We start from the raw sequence: 19,888 nt of genomic DNA on the forward strand, positions 1-19,888 counted from the left end.
ACACATGTCATATGTGATGGGGCACTACGTGGCACACTTCCCCTTCACACTTTGCACATGTGTGCATGTAGTACAAACGTGTCAAGCAATGCATCAATGGTATGGCACAGTCACCAACACCCGCTGCTGTCCCCTGATGCCAGGTACACAGATAATTACACCTGACATGTGACTACCAGTGTGCCACGATGTGACTATGTCATGTGTGTATCATGTGTTCCCATGAACTTTGTTGGTGTTCCGTCAACTCCATCTGCTGTTGCAGCATCCAACATGTGTCTGTGTGCATATGTGCATGGCACACATATACGCACACCATGCCACATGTGGACTCACACGTTACATGTGTCAGGATGGTTCGAAGATGACTTCATGACATGAGGCAATATCTGCGTTGTCTCAATGTCTGTGTTATCAGGTTTTGACATGTACCCCTTCATGGAAATGTGTGTTATCTGTCCTTTTTCAGATGACATGTGACCTGTGCGTCTAGCCTCCCGCCAGCTGTCTGTATGAGATAACATCCTTCAAATGCGGATATGTGGATGTCTGTCACTCCTGTAATGTGTCTGGCTGTTCACTTACAATGGCCCACAGCTCTTTTCATGGCATGTCACGTCGACACTGCCAATCAGCTATTGTGGCTGGCTCTTCGTAGGAGTATCACCTGGCTGGCATACGTGTCCTGGATGTATTGCACAGACCAGACTCTGTATTTAGCAGATGTGTATTAGCTGTTGAACATGTGCTCACCTCATTGACATTGGTGTTGTGAGGTACTCACTCTTCGTTATTCCTTCCAAATCTCTGCAGGGCACCGCCTCTCCCCAGACCAATGCCAGACCTGGATGCCATGCGTGAACATGACTGCATCCGCAGATATCGCTTCTCCCAAGAGTTGATAGAGAACTTGACCCGCCGGCTTGAACCACACCTCCAACCACAACACAGTTATCCTACAGTTCTGACCCCCAAGATGAAGGTGATGGCAGCCCTACATTTTTTTGCCACCGGTACATTTCAATTCACCATAGCTGATGTTGGTGGCATGTCCCAGACCATGTTCAGCCGTGTCCTGCATGATGTTTTAGAAGCCATGTTGGAGCACCTGGATGAATTCATCCATTTTCCCACTCGTGAGCAGTTGACAGGTGTCAAGGGTGAGTTCTATGCTCTGGGAGGAATGCCTCACGTAATTGGGGCCATTGATGGGACACATGTGGCTTTGGTACCACCATGGGCACAGGAGGTAGCCTTTCGCAACCGCAAACATTACCACTCGATCAATGCCCTTGTGGTGTGTCTACCTAACATGTTCATTTCCCATGTCTGTGCCCTTTTTCCAGGGTCCGCACACGATGCCTACATCATGAGGCATAGCAGGGTGCCAGAAATGATGCTGCGGCTGCACGGCGAACACGCATGTCTTGTTGGTGGGTATACTTTGTTAGTCCTGTGTTTAGCGCTATATTTGTATCTTACGGCATCTCCTGACCCCCTTCTTCACATGATGTTTCCATGTAGGGGACTCTGGCTATCCCAACATGCCATGGCTGATATCGCCTCTCCGCAACCCCAGAACAGCCGCAGAACACCGGTACAATGACACACATGGGCCGACCAGGCGCGTGATAGAGAGGACGTTTGGACTCCTGAAGAGCAGATTCCGGTGCCTCCACAAGACCGGGACCGGCGGCTCCCTCCCATATGCCCCGGTGAAGGTCTGCAAAATCTTCCTTGTGTGCTGCATGCTGCACAACATGGCAGTGGAGAAGGCCGTGCCACTCATCCTTGATCCTTGATCCGGATGAGCAGGAGCATCCACCCGTGGAGGATGAAGGGCTTGGGCACGAGGCAAGTGAGGATGAGGATGAGGAGGAGGACATCCGGAGTCAGCTTATCCGCAACTTCTTCTCATAATGGTTAGTCCCTGTGTCTGAGTGTGCATGCTTTGAGCCTTGTGTGGCATGTGCTGCAATGTGTGTGTCCAGCTGACTGTGTGCTAAGTGACTTGGAGGTGTGTTCTGATGTGTCATTCAAGTGATGATGTCATTCCACACATTTTAGCTGGGACAATAAATTTTTAAATAGCATGGTGACAACATCATTCCTGTAGAGTCCATGTCCATGTCTGCGGATAACTAGCTCTTTGCTGACTTGTTGTGTGTCTGTCCTCCCCAGGTTCTTGCGCCTGTCGTCTGCTTGTGTCATCGTTGCCCTCCTGCTATTCCTCATGAGTATTGCAACGTGTGCTGGAGTTACATGCACAGACATGGTGAAAAGTCATTTTGGGTAAGGAGTGCAGCAAGGCATTTTGTGGGTGGTACGTGTTTGGGATATGTGGGGACTGATCCTGTGCATGTTGTGTTGCCATGCATACATGTCAACTCACCATGGGGCACATTACGTGTAGCATGGCTCCCATGAATTGATAGTCACCCTTCCTGACAGTCATCTGAAATGGGTTGTGGATTCTGATGAAGGCATCAATGTGTGTCTAACGTCCCTCAGGAACATACGGGATGCTAATGGTGGACATAGTGTGGGACATCCCCATATGAGGCTCAATGGGGAATTGCAGACTCTCCGTGTGCAACAAGGGGTGTTAGGCTCACCCCCTTCACTTGTGTGCCAGCTCAGTAGGATTTACCACATTTGTGTGTTGAAGGGGGTGTCCAGTGTGGGTCCCACATGGTCAGCCAAATGACCTGTGAGTCTGTTCCAATTGATGCATTTCCCTTAGTGTGAGCCTGAGTAATAAAAGGTGTTCCTCACACTCCAAGGTGCCTCATCTCTGTCAATGCACTTTGCATGCGGCATATCTGGCATAGTTGTGGAAGATTATGCATAGGAGTCCATGTGTGGTTGAGCAAAATGCATGCAGTTGCTCATGGATTATGATCCCTATTGTGCATGAAGTACATGGTCGTGTATGTTTTTTGGCATGTTGGTCCACACATAGGAAATCAACACCTGCTGAGGGTGTGTCTCCTGTGCGCAGCTCGGCCTTCAGTTTCCTGATCCAGTGTCATTCATCTTTGGTGATTGTGCATGCATTGTCTCTGGGTGTGCCATGTGACACTGGACACGCCTTCCTTTACACACGTGCCTGTTGCAGTTGTCCTTCTGACATCCTAGTCTTTGTGTGCAAATTCTGGCATTTTTTCCAGGACATGCCACCTGCTGCTGCGGCCCCTGCAGCGAGGGCCCACAGAGTATCCAGATTTGGGAACACACACGCCTCCAAGATGCTCCTCACTTCCTCCCTCCACCCATTCATTTGGCTGTACTCAGCTTGTCTATGCCACTGTTACCGCCACGCGGTGGCAAAGGCTGGACCATCAGCACATGCAAGGTGCACATTGCACCACCATCCTGTGCTTGCATCACCCACATCACACTACAGTCTGATGTAGCATCCACACTCCAAGCTATGTCCATCCGCACATCTAACGCCTGCTGTCAGACTTACCCTGGGCACACACACAACACCTTTGCATGCTGAGTGTGCAACTCCAACTGCCTACACAGCGCTGCCCCGCCTTCCAGGCCCTGTCACACCAACCAGGTAATGTCCCTACTACTCCCCACCGGCTCGGTAACCCAGCAAGGGCATGGGAGGGGGACTCAAGGCTTCAGCATGTAGTATGGTGTCACATTTGCCATGCTAGTCCACAGCATCTGTACCTCATGCTGCAACGCCCTCTGCATTATGCACATGATCCACAGATAGATCCACTCCAAGAAAAGACAGACCATCCCCCAGGTCCATGACAACATCCGTGTCAAATACTGCCCTGCCCTCTACGGAGAAAGAACATCCAAACTCCCAGGACACTTGTCCACATCCAGGGTGCATCTGCACACCTCACCTTCAACACCCTGCGCCCCAGACACCTCACCGTCCACCATAGATAGCTGCAACGGATCACTGTGTGGTGCAGGATGACCTCCACACTCCCCACCCACACTCAAGAGGGAGTCCACAACACCGGCACCAAACCAACCTTGTACGTCTGTCATCCTAGACCCCGTTGGGCCATCTCCGTGCATCCGACCTTGCCCTGGCCGCCATTCTTCACATCCACCGTACTCCAGCATACAGGACATTGTTCTCCCACCTGGCCACACATACCTGGGACTCCCTCCCCGAGAAACTCCACATGAGCCATGACCTCTACGCCTTGATGATGATCTCCCAAATAGGTCTGTCCGCACAGTATTGCATGCCCCCCCTCAGCTGCTTGAGGCCAGCACAGGTGAGTGTTGTGCTCCATGCCTACATTGAATGATACCTTGTGACCCATGTGTGTCCTGTACCAGACTCTGATCCTAGGGTATGGATGGCTGGAGTTAGTTCAACACTCAGGCATAGTTTGACATTTCCACACACATATGTTGTCGAATAATGCAAAATGACAGCAACGTCTCATGAGTAAAATAATCTATTTATTTGCGGTGGGGTACGTGTTTTGGTAGTTGAATTAGGTGCTCTACCGGGGGAATAGAATCCAAAGTTCACAGGGGGAGATGGTATCCTTGGCATTGGAAGTCATCAGAGTCCAGACCACAGTGTTGGTCATCATTGGTCAGACTGTGACCAGCAAGTTCATGTGGCAGAGAATGTCATTGGATGAGGTGCTGCTGTTGCGCCAGAGTGCCAGGTGCCAGTCCAGGTGACCTGGGAGATGTGGATGGTCCGCTGACTCTCACGGTCTTTTCCGTGGAAGACCCACCTTCCTCCGGGGACCCTCAGATGCAGGCCTTGACGATGCTTGGGACGCTCCGTCAGACGAATCCTCCTCCTCCTCCTCCCTCCATGTGTCTGGTGCTGGTCTACGCCTGGTGGCACAGGGAGGGTTGGCCATGCTTTGGGCGATCTGACGGAGTGATTGGCTCATGTCCCTTTGCACCGCCAGGAGCTCAGCCAGTCTTGCCTCCATCCGTCCTTGGTGTTGTTGATGACTGGCATGTTGCTCGACCTGCAGGTTCTTAATCTCATCGAGGGTCCCCTGCATCTCGGAGAGTCTCGACACCACCTGGTTGATGCCTCTGGTGTCACGCCGGTATGTGTCCAGGATGTCGCGTATGTGGGACATACCGGTGTCCTCAGCTGGCTGGTCAGGTTCGCGCCTCCGCCTGCCTCCACTCCCACCACCCCTGCCCACTTGAGCCTGGCCTGCCGTTGTGGGCACATCGGGTCTACGGGACCACTGAGGGATGGCATTTGCTGGGTTGCCTGCCTCCTCCTGGGTGCCCGGAGCACCTTGTCCCTCCTGGTCAGACTGGCTCTGTTCAGTGCAAGCAGGGCTCCTGGGTGTCTCCTGGGATGTGGCAGGAATGGGGGTGGTGGTTGGCACAGATGTACCTGACGCAGGTGCTGCAGGGGCTTGGGCACCAGAGAGGCCAGGTTGGTCGGGGTCATCCACGGAGTGGTGAGAGTCGTCGCTGCCGGTGGGATCATCTTCACGCGGACCCTGGGACTGTGATTGTTCCCCCCCAGTGTTGGGGGGAGATCCACAACATTGCCCTGTGTGTGAGAGAGAGACAATGTTAATGGTGTTTCATGCGACATCTATGTTTCATACATCTTCATGTTGACACAGTTCCTCCAGGTAGTTGGATGTGCCTAGCATTCCTCTCAATGTCCACTTGTGGATGGGTATGTTGCGGGGGACAGATTGGGATGTTCTCCTGAGTGTTTGACCTGTAGATTGTTGGCTATGATGCATATTTGGTTATGGATTGGTCTTGTTGTGTCACATGTCCATTGTGGGAGTGTGTAAATCCGTTGCCTGCCCAGGGGGTGTGTGCTTGTGTTAGGGGGGGGGGTTGTGACCGGGCCTGCTGTTGTGTGTAGTGTGAGTTGTAATTGGGTCTCCCAGGTGATGTGTCTGTCCCCTCATGGTGCATGCTGGCATGCCAGTGATTGTGAGTTCCTGTGCTAGATACCTGTGCTTGTGGAGTTGTTGTTTGAGTGTACAGTGGTCCCAGGAGGGCCTTGTGCTGCATACAGCAGGGCCAACTGTCAGCTACCTTGTCAGTACTTTGCCAGTCCCTGTGCATTGTGCATGGGTGTGTACCTATGCCATATGGGCAGAGGGCATTGGTGTCTGCGTCTCATGTTCACAATGTGTTGTCTGAGGCCCACCCTCCCAGCCTCCCGGACATCCAGTCTTGTGTTTGTGGTTAGTGTAGCCTTGGACATGGCATTGCCTTGATTTGTGAAGGGTGCATGGAGACGTTAGTGGCATGAGCGTGGTTTTTGAGTGTGTTTGTGTGCGGTGAGTGCTTGGGGGAAGTTGCGTGCATTTGGTGTATTTGTGGTGTGGACCCCATTGCCCCCATTTTCTGTGAGTTGTTTGTGTACTCACCAGGCTCTGCGACTCCTTCCACTCCGTGCACTCCCACCGGCGGAAGCAGGGCCATCACCTTCTCCTCCCAGGGATGGTAGTGTACGGGTCTGCGGGGCAGCCCACCTCCAGTGATGTTACTCTGGGCGTATTCCTCGTTCATTTTCCTCTTGACTGCCCTGCGCAGATCGTACCACCTGGATTGGCATTCATTCCTGGTCCTTCGGATAGGCGCAACAGCATTCACCTTATCGACGATCCTCTGCCACAGACTAGTTTTTTGGGCTATGCTGGTCTGTCTGACCAATCTTCCAAAGAGCTGTGGCTCGACTCTAATGACTTTGTTGACAAGGATGTCCAGCTCCGTCCTTGTGAACTTTGGATTCTTGTCTGTGGGCATGGTGTGGGGAGTGGGTGTGGATGGTTGTGGGTGTGAATGTGACGGTGTGTGTGTGAATGTGAAGAGGGGGATGTTTGTGAAGCAGGTTTAGTGAAGGTGTGTGAGTTAAGGTGTAGTTCAGGTGTAAGTAAGGTTGAGTTTTTTCTCTGTGGGGTCTGTCAGCAGTGGATCTGTTGCAAAGGCTCATGGGTTGTGTGTGTGGTCCCTTTTTATTGGTCCATTTTTGGGTGTGGCTGTGTTTGAATTTTGGTGGGTGTGTTATAAGAGGTGGTTGTGATTTTGGGCCTCTGTTTGCCTGTTCCAGGTCAGTCATTGAGTTGTGTTTTGTCATGTAGACGTGTTTTGTGGTGTTATGCGAGTCGAATTGACCCTCCTTGTGCAGTTTTACTGTGTCCTGGTTCTGTAAGAGTCTTTTTCGCGTAGGTACAGTTGCGTACAGGTGCGGGCATGGGGTACGGCGCGTACAGGGGGGGTACTGCACGTACAGGAGCAGGCCTGGGGTATCGCGCGTACATGCAGAGGTGCGGTGCGTACATGGGGGGTACGTCGCGTACATGGGGGGGTATGTTGCGTACATGGGGGGTACGGCGCGTACATGGGGGGTACGGCGCGTACATGGGGGGGTACGGCACGTATATGGGGGTACGGCGCGTACAGGTGCGGGCCTGGGGTACGGCACGTACATGCGGGGGTACAGCGCGTACATGGGGGGTACGGCGCGTACAAGTGCAGGGCTGGGGTACAGTGCGGACAGGGGGGTGTACGGTGCTGACATATTGGGGGGGCTGTACACGGGCAAAAGTTTACCCGTGTACATGTGTGCTACTGCGTTGGCTCCGTACGGGCCATTTTACGTGCGATTGTGTATTTGGACGGGCGGTAGGGATCGACTTGCGCGCTCGGACTCCTGTTTTACGATTTGCACGTAAAAATGTCCGGCTCCCTCTCGTACACTTTTCCCGACGCTATTCGGACGTAAAAATTTGCGACTCACTCTCGTACACTATTCCCGGCGCGATTCGTAGGTATTTTTAACGTCCGAATCGTACTTGGCCGTTTGTACGATACTTGTACGATTCGTACGTAAAAAAATACGGATACGAGTCGTACGCAATTTTTTTTTCCGGATCGGAATCGGCACCCATGTGTTACTTAACAAATTGAAGAAAAATTCTAAATAAATTATAAGCTACGTTTAAAAAAGAGCTTTTATATAGACAATAGTAACATATAAAATTATTATAGCAACTAAAACACATCCAAATATTGTAAAATACAATATTTTTACCACCATAATATTAAAACTGTAGTAAGGACTCCCTTAATACGTACATACATTGTTAAGTTATCATAACCACGTCAGAAGTTAGAAAGCCATCTTGCTGCTTTTGCACACGACACTGCGTTCAAATGTTATTGCTTAACCCCTTCCATGCTGCGCAGATTCCGCCGCTGTGCTGACGGAATCTTGCGCGGGCGTGGTCATGACGGAACGGTTCCGTCATGAGCACAGCTCAACCGTGGCTCATGACGGAACCGTTCCGTCATGAGCACCGAAGGGGTTAAACGAACTGCTGACTCGAGTTTTGTCTCACACGAGAGCAATCTGTTGTTACCATCCCGAGCTCTGCGAAGCGACCTTGGTCTGCACACGATGTGACAAACAGTCTGAGTTGTTAGACAATGCATGTTTTCCACTCTAGGTTGATCGACCCACTATTTAGTCATAACACACGAGCAGCTGCACATACCTGAAAGTTGGTGCTTTTAATATCACGGACATCATGTTTATTATTCAGACCGAAGACGAGCCTTCCTGCGAGAAGTCTCCTGATGCTCCTGTGATGTGATTTCACTAAGCTGATCTTTGAGGTATGGGGTCCCCTATGCAAGCCGAAGAGACCTTCTGTTAGTCTAATAATAATATTAGCTTCTTAGTAAAGGGAAGGTGGTAGTATCCACTGTCATTATAACATGATCACCCCTTTTATATTCTATGGAATTGTAACTATGTTGATGGTTTTGATTTTAATCATTTGTCTGCTTGTATTAGCCAAAGTACTGCATATTAGGACACGTGGTCTATAAAAATAAACTCTTTTTATTTTCACCGTGTCTCTGTTGATTCTTGTTGTGGACTGATGTGAGAATAATATACGAACAGGTATTTCCGATTCCCACCATTCCTGAGTATGTACTGAGTCGCGTGTTCTGGGTTGTCTTTTCATTGGGACCGCCGAGATAAATCTCGGATAACGAATGGGACACTTATGCTAGCCGGATACTGGGTTCTGGGTTCTGAGGTGAGTTTCTGGTACACCACAACTCACTGAGGTCCTGGGGTTCTACACATAGTTCTGTGTATAAGCAGAATCCCTGCAACATGGCGCACCTAACGTTTGGTCTATGAGTTGAAACGCCTTAGTAGTGCTCGCGTTTGTCCACAACACCCTCATTCTTGTTTCCGGATAACAAGTCTGACGGATTTAAAACCTACCTAGGTCTATTGATATAGGTTCTTTCAAGCTTGATAATTAAAAAGGTTATTGAACCCTTGTGCTACTGATAGTTTCGAGTGTGTGTTGTCCTAATGTCGGTGGATATTGCGGCGCATAGCCGTGCAGCTCTGAAACGTCATTTGACGCAGTATGGGGTGCCGGACACTGGTATGAACGTCATCTTTGTGGTGGGAGCCGATGCGGCTCATCCCTATGAGTTGTTCTACTCTTGGGTGACGATTCCGGCGGTGGGGGATGATGACACCTTTCATTCTTACACTGCCGCTGCCGTGCCAGCGAACTATACGCCGTATAGGACACAGGAAATACCAATATCTGCTTGGCAGCATCTTATTTGGTTTAATGGCGCCCTTCCCCATGTGGTTATACTGCCGAGAATGGGCCCTTTATCAATTGCAGGGGCCACTTGGCCGGTACTAGCCGGATTTACGCCTCATCCCCGTTACCTCACGGTGACGGTAGCTGAGTTGCGTGTACTACACACTGCCCTGATTACGGTATATAGGGCGTTAGTGCAGTATGTGTCGCGCAATATGCAGGCGGGGGCACCTGCTGTTGCGGGACAGCCTACTGATCATCACGCGGTGGTCATTAGTCCTGTTATGGTTAATTCTGTTATGGGCAAGCGCCCCCAAAATAGGGATGATTTCCCCTTTTGGCTTGCTGAAAAATTTGACCAAATAGAAGCGGTTTACCCGAATACTACTCCTGTGGAGAAACACAGGATCCTCACCATTAGTTTGCCTAAAGACTTAGTCCCCCACATAGATGATTGTGTAAATTGGGGCAAGGTCTTTGCAGCGACGTACGCGCAGTGCTTTGGCACTCCGTCTATGTTGCAGCTGCCCTCCGTTATCAAAAGAGTTCAAGAGAACCATGGTGCGGAGTCTGCGATAGAGTTAGGGATGCGGCTCCTCGGTCAATTTGACCTGGTGGCTACCATGATAATTGGAAACCTAAAGGGTGATGCTTTGCATTTCCAGGTTCGTAATGAACTGAAGCGAGTTGCTGAGGAGGACAAGCCGCAGGAATTTGCGAAAATAATCGCGGAGGCATATCGGGATTTGGGTCGCAGCTCTTTAGGAGTTAAGCCTGTCATAAAGAATCCCGATCTAAAGCAGCAGGGTAAGGCAGAAACGTCTGGTAAGGACGAACGACCCATTTTTCCGAAACAAAAATGGCAGTTTAAACAACAGGGAAAGCAGCAGCAACAGAAACAGGGCTCTCGGCCTGCATCTCCCGTACAGTCAAGTAGTGAAAGCACTTATGATCTTCGCGATCGTGCTGCTATTAAGTCTCCTGATAGATTTCAGGTTTCTGAACAGCGCTCTCCTCGTTCTTCACAGGAAACATCAGCTACACAGTCCGGTGGCGGAGGCGGTGGCAAAGGTCGGGGTGCTCCACAACAGCGTGACCAGCCCCGACAGACTGAAGGTAAAGGCAAGCAGGACGAATTTGCACGACAAAGACCCCCGTTCCAGAAGAAGAAAGTGGCGGCTCTGACGGCAAGGTATGCCTCAGATAGTGCGGACACAGCTTCGGAACCGGACATGGGCGCTGACGCTCCTGGACAGCGCAGCGGAAATTACCATAGTCCGTCAAGCTCTGCGTCCATTTCTGGCGGTGACAGCAACTGATATCTCGGTTACTGTTGAAACAGCTGACACCAGAGTGGCTCCCCCTGACAGACTTTATGAAATAGTCTTATTAATTGAGGGTGACATACAACGTACAATAAAAGGGATTTTTTGGGATAATCTGACCACCACCTATGATATCCTCCTAGGGGAGGCAGATTGGCCCCCAGCTTTCATTTTAGAGGCTCCTAGAGGGGAGGAAGTAATCCTCCCGTCCTTTGCGCACACAGTGCCTAAGGACCAAGCTGAAGTGTATGCTGGGGAGTGGGCGCTTGCGCTTGCGCCGGCGGTGTATCGTACTCAGGTGGGATGGGACAGATTGTCCCCCTGCCATGAGATTCCATTGCGGTCTATGCCCCAGCCCCAACCTCAATATCCTATGCGTCGTGAAGCGAGACCCCACGTCGCGGCAATCCTTGAACAATTGGAATATCAGGGTGTTATTGAAACATGTGTGTCCCCTATGAATAACCCTTTATTCACTGTAACGAAGCCTGACGGCTCGTACCGTTTAGTTTTGGATTACCGGCACCTAAACTCCCATTGCCGGACCTGCGCGGTACAAAATACACATAGCTCGGCTTTGGTCGACAGTCTCGTGCATAAAAGATTTAAAACGACACTTGACATTTCCAATGGCTTTTTTAGCCACAACCTGTCCACACTGAGTAGCCAGTGGACAGCGTTTACTTCAGGCGGAAAACAAAAACAGTTTACAAGATTAGCCATGGGTTACAAAAATAGCCCTGGCGTCTTTTCTGCTCGCGTGGTTTCTCTCTTAGAAAGAATAGACCCCGAAGCATACTCATATGTTGACGATATCTATCTTACGGATGATGAGCTGATGCCGCATCTGTATCGGGTTGACAATATTATCGTGAGTGTTGCTGACTATGGCTACAAATTCAATTTTGCGAAGTCACACATCGCAGAATATACGGTGTTGTTTTTGGGCTACGAGCTCAACAATGAAGGTAAGGGGTTAGCCCCCCACTTTCTGGAAAAGTGTGCACGCTTAAGTGCTCCTACGACACTGAAGAAATTACAATCTCTGCTGGGTTTTCTGAATTTCGGCCGTACGTACATTCCTGATTATGCCCAGCGTATCAAGCCGCTTTACGCCTTGATACAGCCTTCGTTTTCGAAATCTAGCTGGCAGCTAGAACACTCTGCAATTTTACAGTCTTTACAGGCTGACCTTCTTGCTTCACAATACTTGCTGACACGTGATAACCGCACTAACCTGGTAATAAGAATAGTACCAGGCGCCGTGGGGTTCACGTATTTGACGTTTAATGAGGGCGACACAGTCCCCATTGCGTACAAATCCCACTTGTACACCTCTGCTGAATTACGTTTTTCCACGGTCGAAAAAGTTCTGACTGCTGTGCAGATGGCGATCCTCAAGGAACGCGCACTGTCGCATGGGAAACAGATTCTGGTTGTAACTCCATATCCTGCTTTAGAGGCAGTGACTAAAGCAAGTGTACCAAATTCTAAAGCTTTGCATCCACGGTGGATACAATGGGCCACAACACTGACGTCGCCAGACGTCACTTAAATCTTTGATGCCTCATTACAGACTCAAGAGTACTTGCAGTATGAATTCGTTCATCCGGCACCTCTGTCTTTGCGCCCGCTCGAAGAATACCATTGTGTCATATACACTGACGGGTCTGCGCAACCCGCAATTGGATCGAAGCACGCTTATTCTGCGTCTTGCGCAATTGTCGTAGGTACATTCGTAAATGGTGAATTCCAATCTGATGCAGTGCATACGCAGTCATTGGGTGATTGTACCGCGCAATTGGCGGAGCTCCGGGCTCTGGTGCTTGCACTGGAGTTTGCTGATCCCCGAGTCACTACTCTTATAGTGAGTGACTCCTTCTACTGTGTCCAGTCCTACAATGACAATTTACACTTCTGGTCTCAGAATGATTACCGCGACACTAAAGGTAGCACAATTAAGCATAAAACGCTTTGGGTTCGGGTGGCAGACTTTAAACAACGTCTCCCTCTCGTGAGTGTTATTCACACTCTTGGTCACCAGCGGCTTGGTGTCCATGCTGTCGGCAACAGCTTAGCTGACGAGGCAGCAAAAACAGCAGTGGCTACATACTTAGTGGCAGCAGTTACAAGATCCAAAAGTAAGATTGATGATGACATCTTGGCAGCTATTGCTGCTACAGAGAAGGGAGGAGATTACCCGAAGGGTTTTCCCTCTCGGTATATTTATCATTTAAGTCCTGATAACGTCCCATTAGTGAGGATTAACGACGTTGGTGATAGAATTATTCCCAACGCGGACTGCAGACCAGCACTGATCTTGGCTGCGCACGAGGGGTTGGCGTCAGCCCACGCCGGTGTGTCAGCTACAATATCTCTGCTACAACAACGTTACTGGTGGTTTGGTTTATATAAACAAGCGCGCGCTTATGTTCTTGATTGTGACATTTGCCAACAGATTAAACCTTCTACTGTTGCGCGCCCACCACAGACACAGCTGTACATCTCTAATAAGCCATTTGGTTGTGTTTATTTAGATCACTGCGGTCCTTTTTCTTCTGATACTGCGTACAAGTACATCTTGGTTGCAGTGGATTCGTGCACACGTTTTCTATGGGTGTGGCCACAAAGGAGTGCTGACTCGCGGACTGTCATCAGGGATTTGCGTGTCTTTGTGGGAACTTTTGCGTGTGGTACCTTCCATTCTGATCAGGGCCCTGCGTTCGCCTCTAAGGCTTACAAGGAGGCTATGAAAAATTTGGGGGTCCTTGTCAAATTTTCGTCTCCCTACCGACCTGAGGGTAATAGTGTGGTGGAGCGAATGAACCGTGACTTAAAGCAATCATTGACAGCACGTGTTTTAGGCACGGGCCGGAACTGGCTAGCCCATTTGTATAACGTCCAACGTGCACTAAATAATCTCCCTAGAAGGTCTCTGGGTGGGCGGACCCCGTACATGATGCTCTTCGGAATCAGAATGTTTGTTCCGGACCTTGATGGTCTAGACATTGCGGCGTCGACCGCACCCTTTGACGTAGATGATCACTGTGCTGTTTTGCAGACTCTACAAGAAGCCAGAGACTCTCTTTCGAAAGAACATTTGCCCTCCACGTCTGAAGCTGAGGTTCAGATTCCGGTAGTCGGCTGGCTACCCCGAGTTGGTGATCTGGTCCGTGAGAAGGTGGAGAACAAGAAGGAGTTCGGCCCCTCTTATCGTGCACCAGTTCCAGTGCTTGGAGTGCAGGGTACAAGAACAGTAATTTTACCTCCACTTCCTGGTCGCAAAGAAAACAGGTACATCTCTATTGACAATGTCAAACTTCAGCGAGTGGCCGATACTTCTTAGTATGACTCCGGCAGTTTCATGCCAGACAATGCAAAGAAATTCAATGATGGTTCCTGCTTCTACCACCTTGTCTGATGTTGCAATCGAGATGCATTCAGTTACTGATCCCTTGCTGATACCACCGGCTGGTGGTTTGCCCGAAGAGACTGAGTATGCTTATCCTACACGTGGACCCTCGCCTGTCTTACAATCTACAGCGCTTGGCCAGTCCCGTTTTTCCTTTGACACTAACTCTTTGCCCTCAACTCCCCCATCAAACATTGCTGTTTTTGTAAGCTGGTTTAAGAAACATTTTTTGATAGCCCCTTGGACATACATCTGGTTGATGCTTTTTAGTATTTTTTTGTTCATGTCCATTGGATTTGTTGTAGTTTTCTTCCGTTTGGTGGATGGCCATTATCTCAAAGAGAGATCGACGATTAGACTTATCAATGGAACTTTGACCCCCCACTCCTCATCCCACATCATGAAAAGGGACCAGACTTTTGTGAATATTACTGCCTGGCCCGTCATGGATGGAATCGCATGGGATGCAGTTAAATTTCAAATTCATGGGCCTACAGAGGTCATTAATGTGCCTAATGTATTTTGTGTTTCTATGGGTGATGTAGTTAAACAGAACATACGTTCTGATGATTGGGATGTACACGCCATTGAAGCACTGTTTTCAGATTTGAAATATTATGCCGCCTTTGATGCAGAGGATTTGTATGACAATGCGGCTAATTATGCAGAACAGTATTGTTTTCAACATTATGGCAATCACTTCCTGCATAAAGCAAATACGTTTAGAAATTTTGTAAATTTTACACAGTGGGAACACTGTCCCACCCCCTCGTTTGGCAGTTCACATACATTAGTTGATAAGTTTACTTATTTTACTGATTTCGGTGTTTCAGCCCCGGCATCCTTTTATTTTAAAGTTAAGCCTGAGTCTGCCTCCAAGGTTAGACTGACACACACCAAATTGCTATATTCTAAGTCCTTTATGGATGAGTTGTCAATCAAAGGTTATGATCTATGGAAGGCTACTATTGATCTTAAGTCGGTTTGGGGTTCCAAACCGTGGCAGGTTCAGGGAACTGAAGCTTTACACCGTGCCTGTCTAGTACCAAATCATATGTTGTTTTTAAATGCAACCATCTTCCAAACCACCTGTTTCGGATTGGCCACTTCTAAAAAACTAAATTCGCCTTCTGTGCCGGATCTGGGTGCTTACCCAAATTGGAATAATCACACAGATCTGTCCCTTCCTGCTTTGCAGTTATTAGTTTCTAATTCGTCTTTCAATATTTCGAAATTTAATAGTGAGGGATGGTTAATTTGGCAAAGCAGTTCTGATACCTGTCAACGTCGTTTTCTAGGACTGAAACCGGGGTATACTCAAGATCGCGTGGACCCCCGGTTTGAGTCGTCACATACAGTAACTACATACTCTGTAGGGAAATTATGTCAGTCCTGGCTGCGACATTCCACCTTGGCATCTGTCAAAGTTCATTTATCAAAGTTACATGACAAAATAGATTTGAATGATTTTGTTAAAGGTCCTGTGGGTGGCAGATCCAAGAGATGGGCGTATGCTATTTACAACGAAGTATGGAAACTGTCGCAAATTGAGGCAGCTTCAAGATTGAGAGCTATTGATCAGGCTAATATGGAAAAAGTATTAGCAGTTATTGATAACAGCATTAACACTCTTTCTTCTCGCATTTATACATTAGATAATATTGTTTCTTCGATTGTGGATATTGTGCAGGATGATATGTCTGTGTTATATCATGGTCAAAACCAGTTGCGTTCTGTTATGCAGTTTGCATGGACATTACAAACATTGAAGGCAGGGAAGGTCCCTTGGGACTACCTGAATACAACATTGTTATTTCTTCCCTTTAACCTTACTGACAAACAGCAGTTCATGTCCATGAAGGATGCTACATATTCCTTGCTCCATATTGAGAAATTGGAGCCGTTACCTTTCTCTGTTGCGGAAGTCGACTCCGCTGTGTGGCTCTTACACGGATTGATAACTCTACCGTTTGCGCTTTTTAAGTTTACCTCTTGTATGAAACACTATGCTCTGGGTAGATATGAACAGCTGGGTACCGCTTTCATACATGAAGTGTGGTCCCTCCCCTTTACGTATAGATGTACGAGGGACGGTACTGAGGTTTATCTGAAGGGGGAAGAATGTACAACGTCACCTGATCATTCTGTTGTATGTAGGCACATTCAATTGCACGGTGCTTGTAATGTACACGCTCCGAATTTGGCCTGCGTCCTCAAAGGTATCCCGGTACCAGTGATTACGCCATCTTTCACGCTGCTTGCAAACGGTAGTTATTTAATTTTAAACAATGAAGCTTGCTGCGGGATGTTAGTAGGGATCCCGTATATAGTAACTGTAACACAGAGGGTTGTCTGCTGCAATAACGTCCTGTTTCCACCCCCGCATGGGAGGCTGGATGCTTCCATCTGGCCTTCGATTCCAACCTTGAAAGCAGAGTTCAACAAGATGAGCAGAATAAGAGCGCTATTGTCCCAAAAGGAGGTGCCATTGACTTCCTCCCGGGAAACATTTGTCCTTCACGTAGCAAATACGCGCACCGAGGTACAGGCGCTTTTGAATACTGACCTCCCCCTGCATTTTGGAGCTTTGATCCAAACAATTTTCAATGCCTCGTCCACGACTGGCCTGGCTCATTTTTTTAAACTTGTGGGCTCGGGCCTCGTGACCTCTTTCCAAACTATTTTTGGTGTGATTCCGGCATTTTTTCATTCTATTTTCTCCAGCGTCTTTGGAGGTGTCCCGTTAATTCTGGCTCTAGTGGCAGGTGTGCTACTTTTACTTTTCATCTTGCGGAATGGCTGCTCTTTCTGTGCCACACGACAGCCTGTCCCGTCTGCAGCTTCTTCGTGACAGGATGCTTGATTACTATGGTGTCCTGCCGTTGGCGACTTTGAGCCTGGCATATGGATTATCCTTCCGGTATTCCTACTTCACCTGCGTGCAACCTGTCTTCCACTGCCTAGATTGTCCCTTTGAATGGCCTATGGATTTGTGCTTATCCAACATGGTGTCTCCGGACCCGGATTATGATCGACTGATGAGTCCCTTAGTGTCTCACGAGTCTGCCTGTTCTGGTGTTCGGATTATGGCCTGCGGTGCGGCGCATGGTATCCTGGGTAATTGGGACGTCGTGAGAGCGGCATATGACTTCTTGGATATGAGTTACTTGGAAGTACACGCTGGTTGCCCTCTGATGGTGCTAGAGGCTCCGCTAATAGAAGAACACGTATGTTCCTTTTCTTTACTTAACTGGATGGCTGAAACCTTCAGTGGCCGTGCCAATGATTTTCTGCTGGAAGCAGTGGCCACATATGCTGCATATACTTTCATGGATTGAGTGAACTATCGTCCACTGTGTTTTCCTCACGTGTCTTGAACTGTCCCTGTACGTCTGCACTTCTGCCCGGTGAGGCGTTTTTTCGTTTTTTCACCCCCCACGGCACGTTTGAGGTTTTTTGTTTTTTCTATCCATTTTTGGTTTAGTCCTGTTCGAACTTTGCCTAAACTGACCAGTTCTTTTTTAAATTGGATACGCCTTGTTCTGCTCTGTCGCGCTTGAACTCTGCGTTCTCTCTTTTCTTGCATACTAAGTAGTGCTTCAATCAAGGGGGCATGTAGTAAGGACTCCCTTAATACGTACATACATTGTTAAGTTAGCATAACCACGTCAGAAGTTAGAAAGCCATCTTGCTGCTTTTGCACACGACACTGCGTTCAAATGTTATTGCTTAAACGAACTGCTGACTCGAGTTTTGTCTCACACAAGAGCAATCTGTTGTTACCATCCCGAGCTCTGCGAAGCGACCTTGGTCTGCACACGATGTGACAAACAGTCTGAGTTGTTAGACAATGCATGTTTTCCACTCTAGGTTGATCGACCCACTATTTAGTCATAACACACGAGCAGCTGCACATACCTGAAAGTTGGTGCTTTTAATATCACGGACATCATGTTTATTATTCAGACCGAAGACGAGCCTTCCTGCGAGAAGACTCCTGATGCTCCTGTGATGTGATTTCACTAAGCTGATCTTTGAGGTATGGGGTCCCCTATGCAAGCCTAAGAGACCTTCTGTTAGTCTAATAATAATATTAGCTTCTTAGTAAAGGGAAGGTGGTTGTATCCACTGTCATTATAACATGATCACCCCTTTTATATTCTATGGAATTGTAACTATGTTGATGGTTTTGATTTTAATCATTTGTCTGCTTGTATTAGCCAAAGTACAGCATATTAGGACACGTGGTCTATAAAAATAAACTCTTTTTATTTTCACCGTGTCTCTGTTGATTCTTGTTGTGGACTGATGTGAGAATAATATACGAACAGGTATTTCCGATTCCCACCATTCCTGAGTATGTACTGAGTCGCGTGTTCTGGGTTGTCTTTTCATTGGGACCGGCGAGATAAATCTCGGATAACGAATGGGACACTTATGCTAGCCGGATACTGGGTTCTGGGTTCTGAGGTGAGTTTCTGGTACACCACAACTCACTGAGGTCCTGGGGTTCTACGCATAGTTCTGTGTATAAGCAGAATCCCTGCAACAAAACCAATATTAAAATCATTGATATTATTAAAATAAATTACTTACCTATAAAAACAATATTCTTGTCAACAATAAATGTGTATTGCGATATTAGTGTATCACAATATTTATTTTTCGATATTTCTGCCTCTCAATATTTTTTATCCGATATACTATCCGAGCAACCATAGAACAAGGTATGAATGGAATGCTTCGATTTAGCTGAGCCTCTGGCAATGTCGTGGGCTGTATATCTATCCATCACTTTTCACCACTGTGACAAAGACCAGCCATATGCAAAGCAGTCCAATAAGAATAATCCAACCCTAACTGCCAGACCGGTTCCCCTCCAGACTGAAACACAGGCAATCTTGAATCAGTGTGTCCTACTAAGGCCTTGTCAGTAAGGTCTAGCTGGAGTCCTTGTGGCACTGTGTGAACTATCTTCAAAGAAAGCATAATTTATATTACACAGATGTATTGATTTTAGTTTTGTTGGGGCAAAATAAAATTTTAAATGACTGATTAAAATGCTTTTTGGGTAATAATGTTTAAATATATTCTGACAACTTTGTACATGGATGAAGTCGCTATTTATCTTAGAGTAGATTTTAGAATCAGATGTTCATACCAATGCAAGCATATTATGCGAATCACACATATTAACAGAGCAGACTGGTTGTTACTTAAAATGTTTATTTCTTTTTTTTTCAGTCTCATCAACAAGTACTGGTATGATCATAGGTCTGTCAGTGGGATTACCACTGACGTTTATGATCCTCGCTGCTGGTATCTATTTCAGATACTGCCAAGGTAATCTGCTGCGCCGGTTCTTTGTGTGTGTATAACAGAGGAGGGGTGAGAGTTGAAAAATGCTCATTCCTTTCCTTTGCCACTGATATAAGGTAACTCGTTCACAAATTTACGCTCCTCAGGCACCACTTCCTGTACCACCAAGGTGAACTTATTGTATACATCACTGAGGTGGGCACACATACCCTGGCACACTCACCCAAACATTGATTCTTACC

At 48.0% G+C, this 19,888-nt stretch overlaps 1 protein-coding gene across 5 annotated transcripts in view; it reads left to right on the forward strand.

Annotated features, from left to right (window-relative positions):
• Positions 1 to 19,888, forward strand: part of LOC146839631 (uncharacterized) — a 606,426-nt gene that overhangs the window by 363,033 nt on the left and 223,505 nt on the right. For 3 of the 5 annotated variants that reach the window (XM_085651721.1, XM_085651726.1, XM_085651722.1), the window contains exon 7: positions 19,572 to 19,670. The exons of the other annotated variants lie outside the window; for them this stretch is intronic. In XM_085651721.1, the coding sequence (XP_085507847.1) occupies positions 19,572 to 19,670 (99 nt within the window). The remainder of the gene's footprint in view (positions 1 to 19,571; positions 19,671 to 19,888) is intronic. 5 annotated transcript variants of the gene reach the window in all.

Source organism: Triturus cristatus, chromosome 4_1 (assembly GCF_964204655.1).
Source record: "Triturus cristatus chromosome 4_1, aTriCri1.1, whole genome shotgun sequence".
Taxonomy (NCBI): domain Eukaryota; kingdom Metazoa; phylum Chordata; class Amphibia; order Caudata; family Salamandridae; genus Triturus; species Triturus cristatus.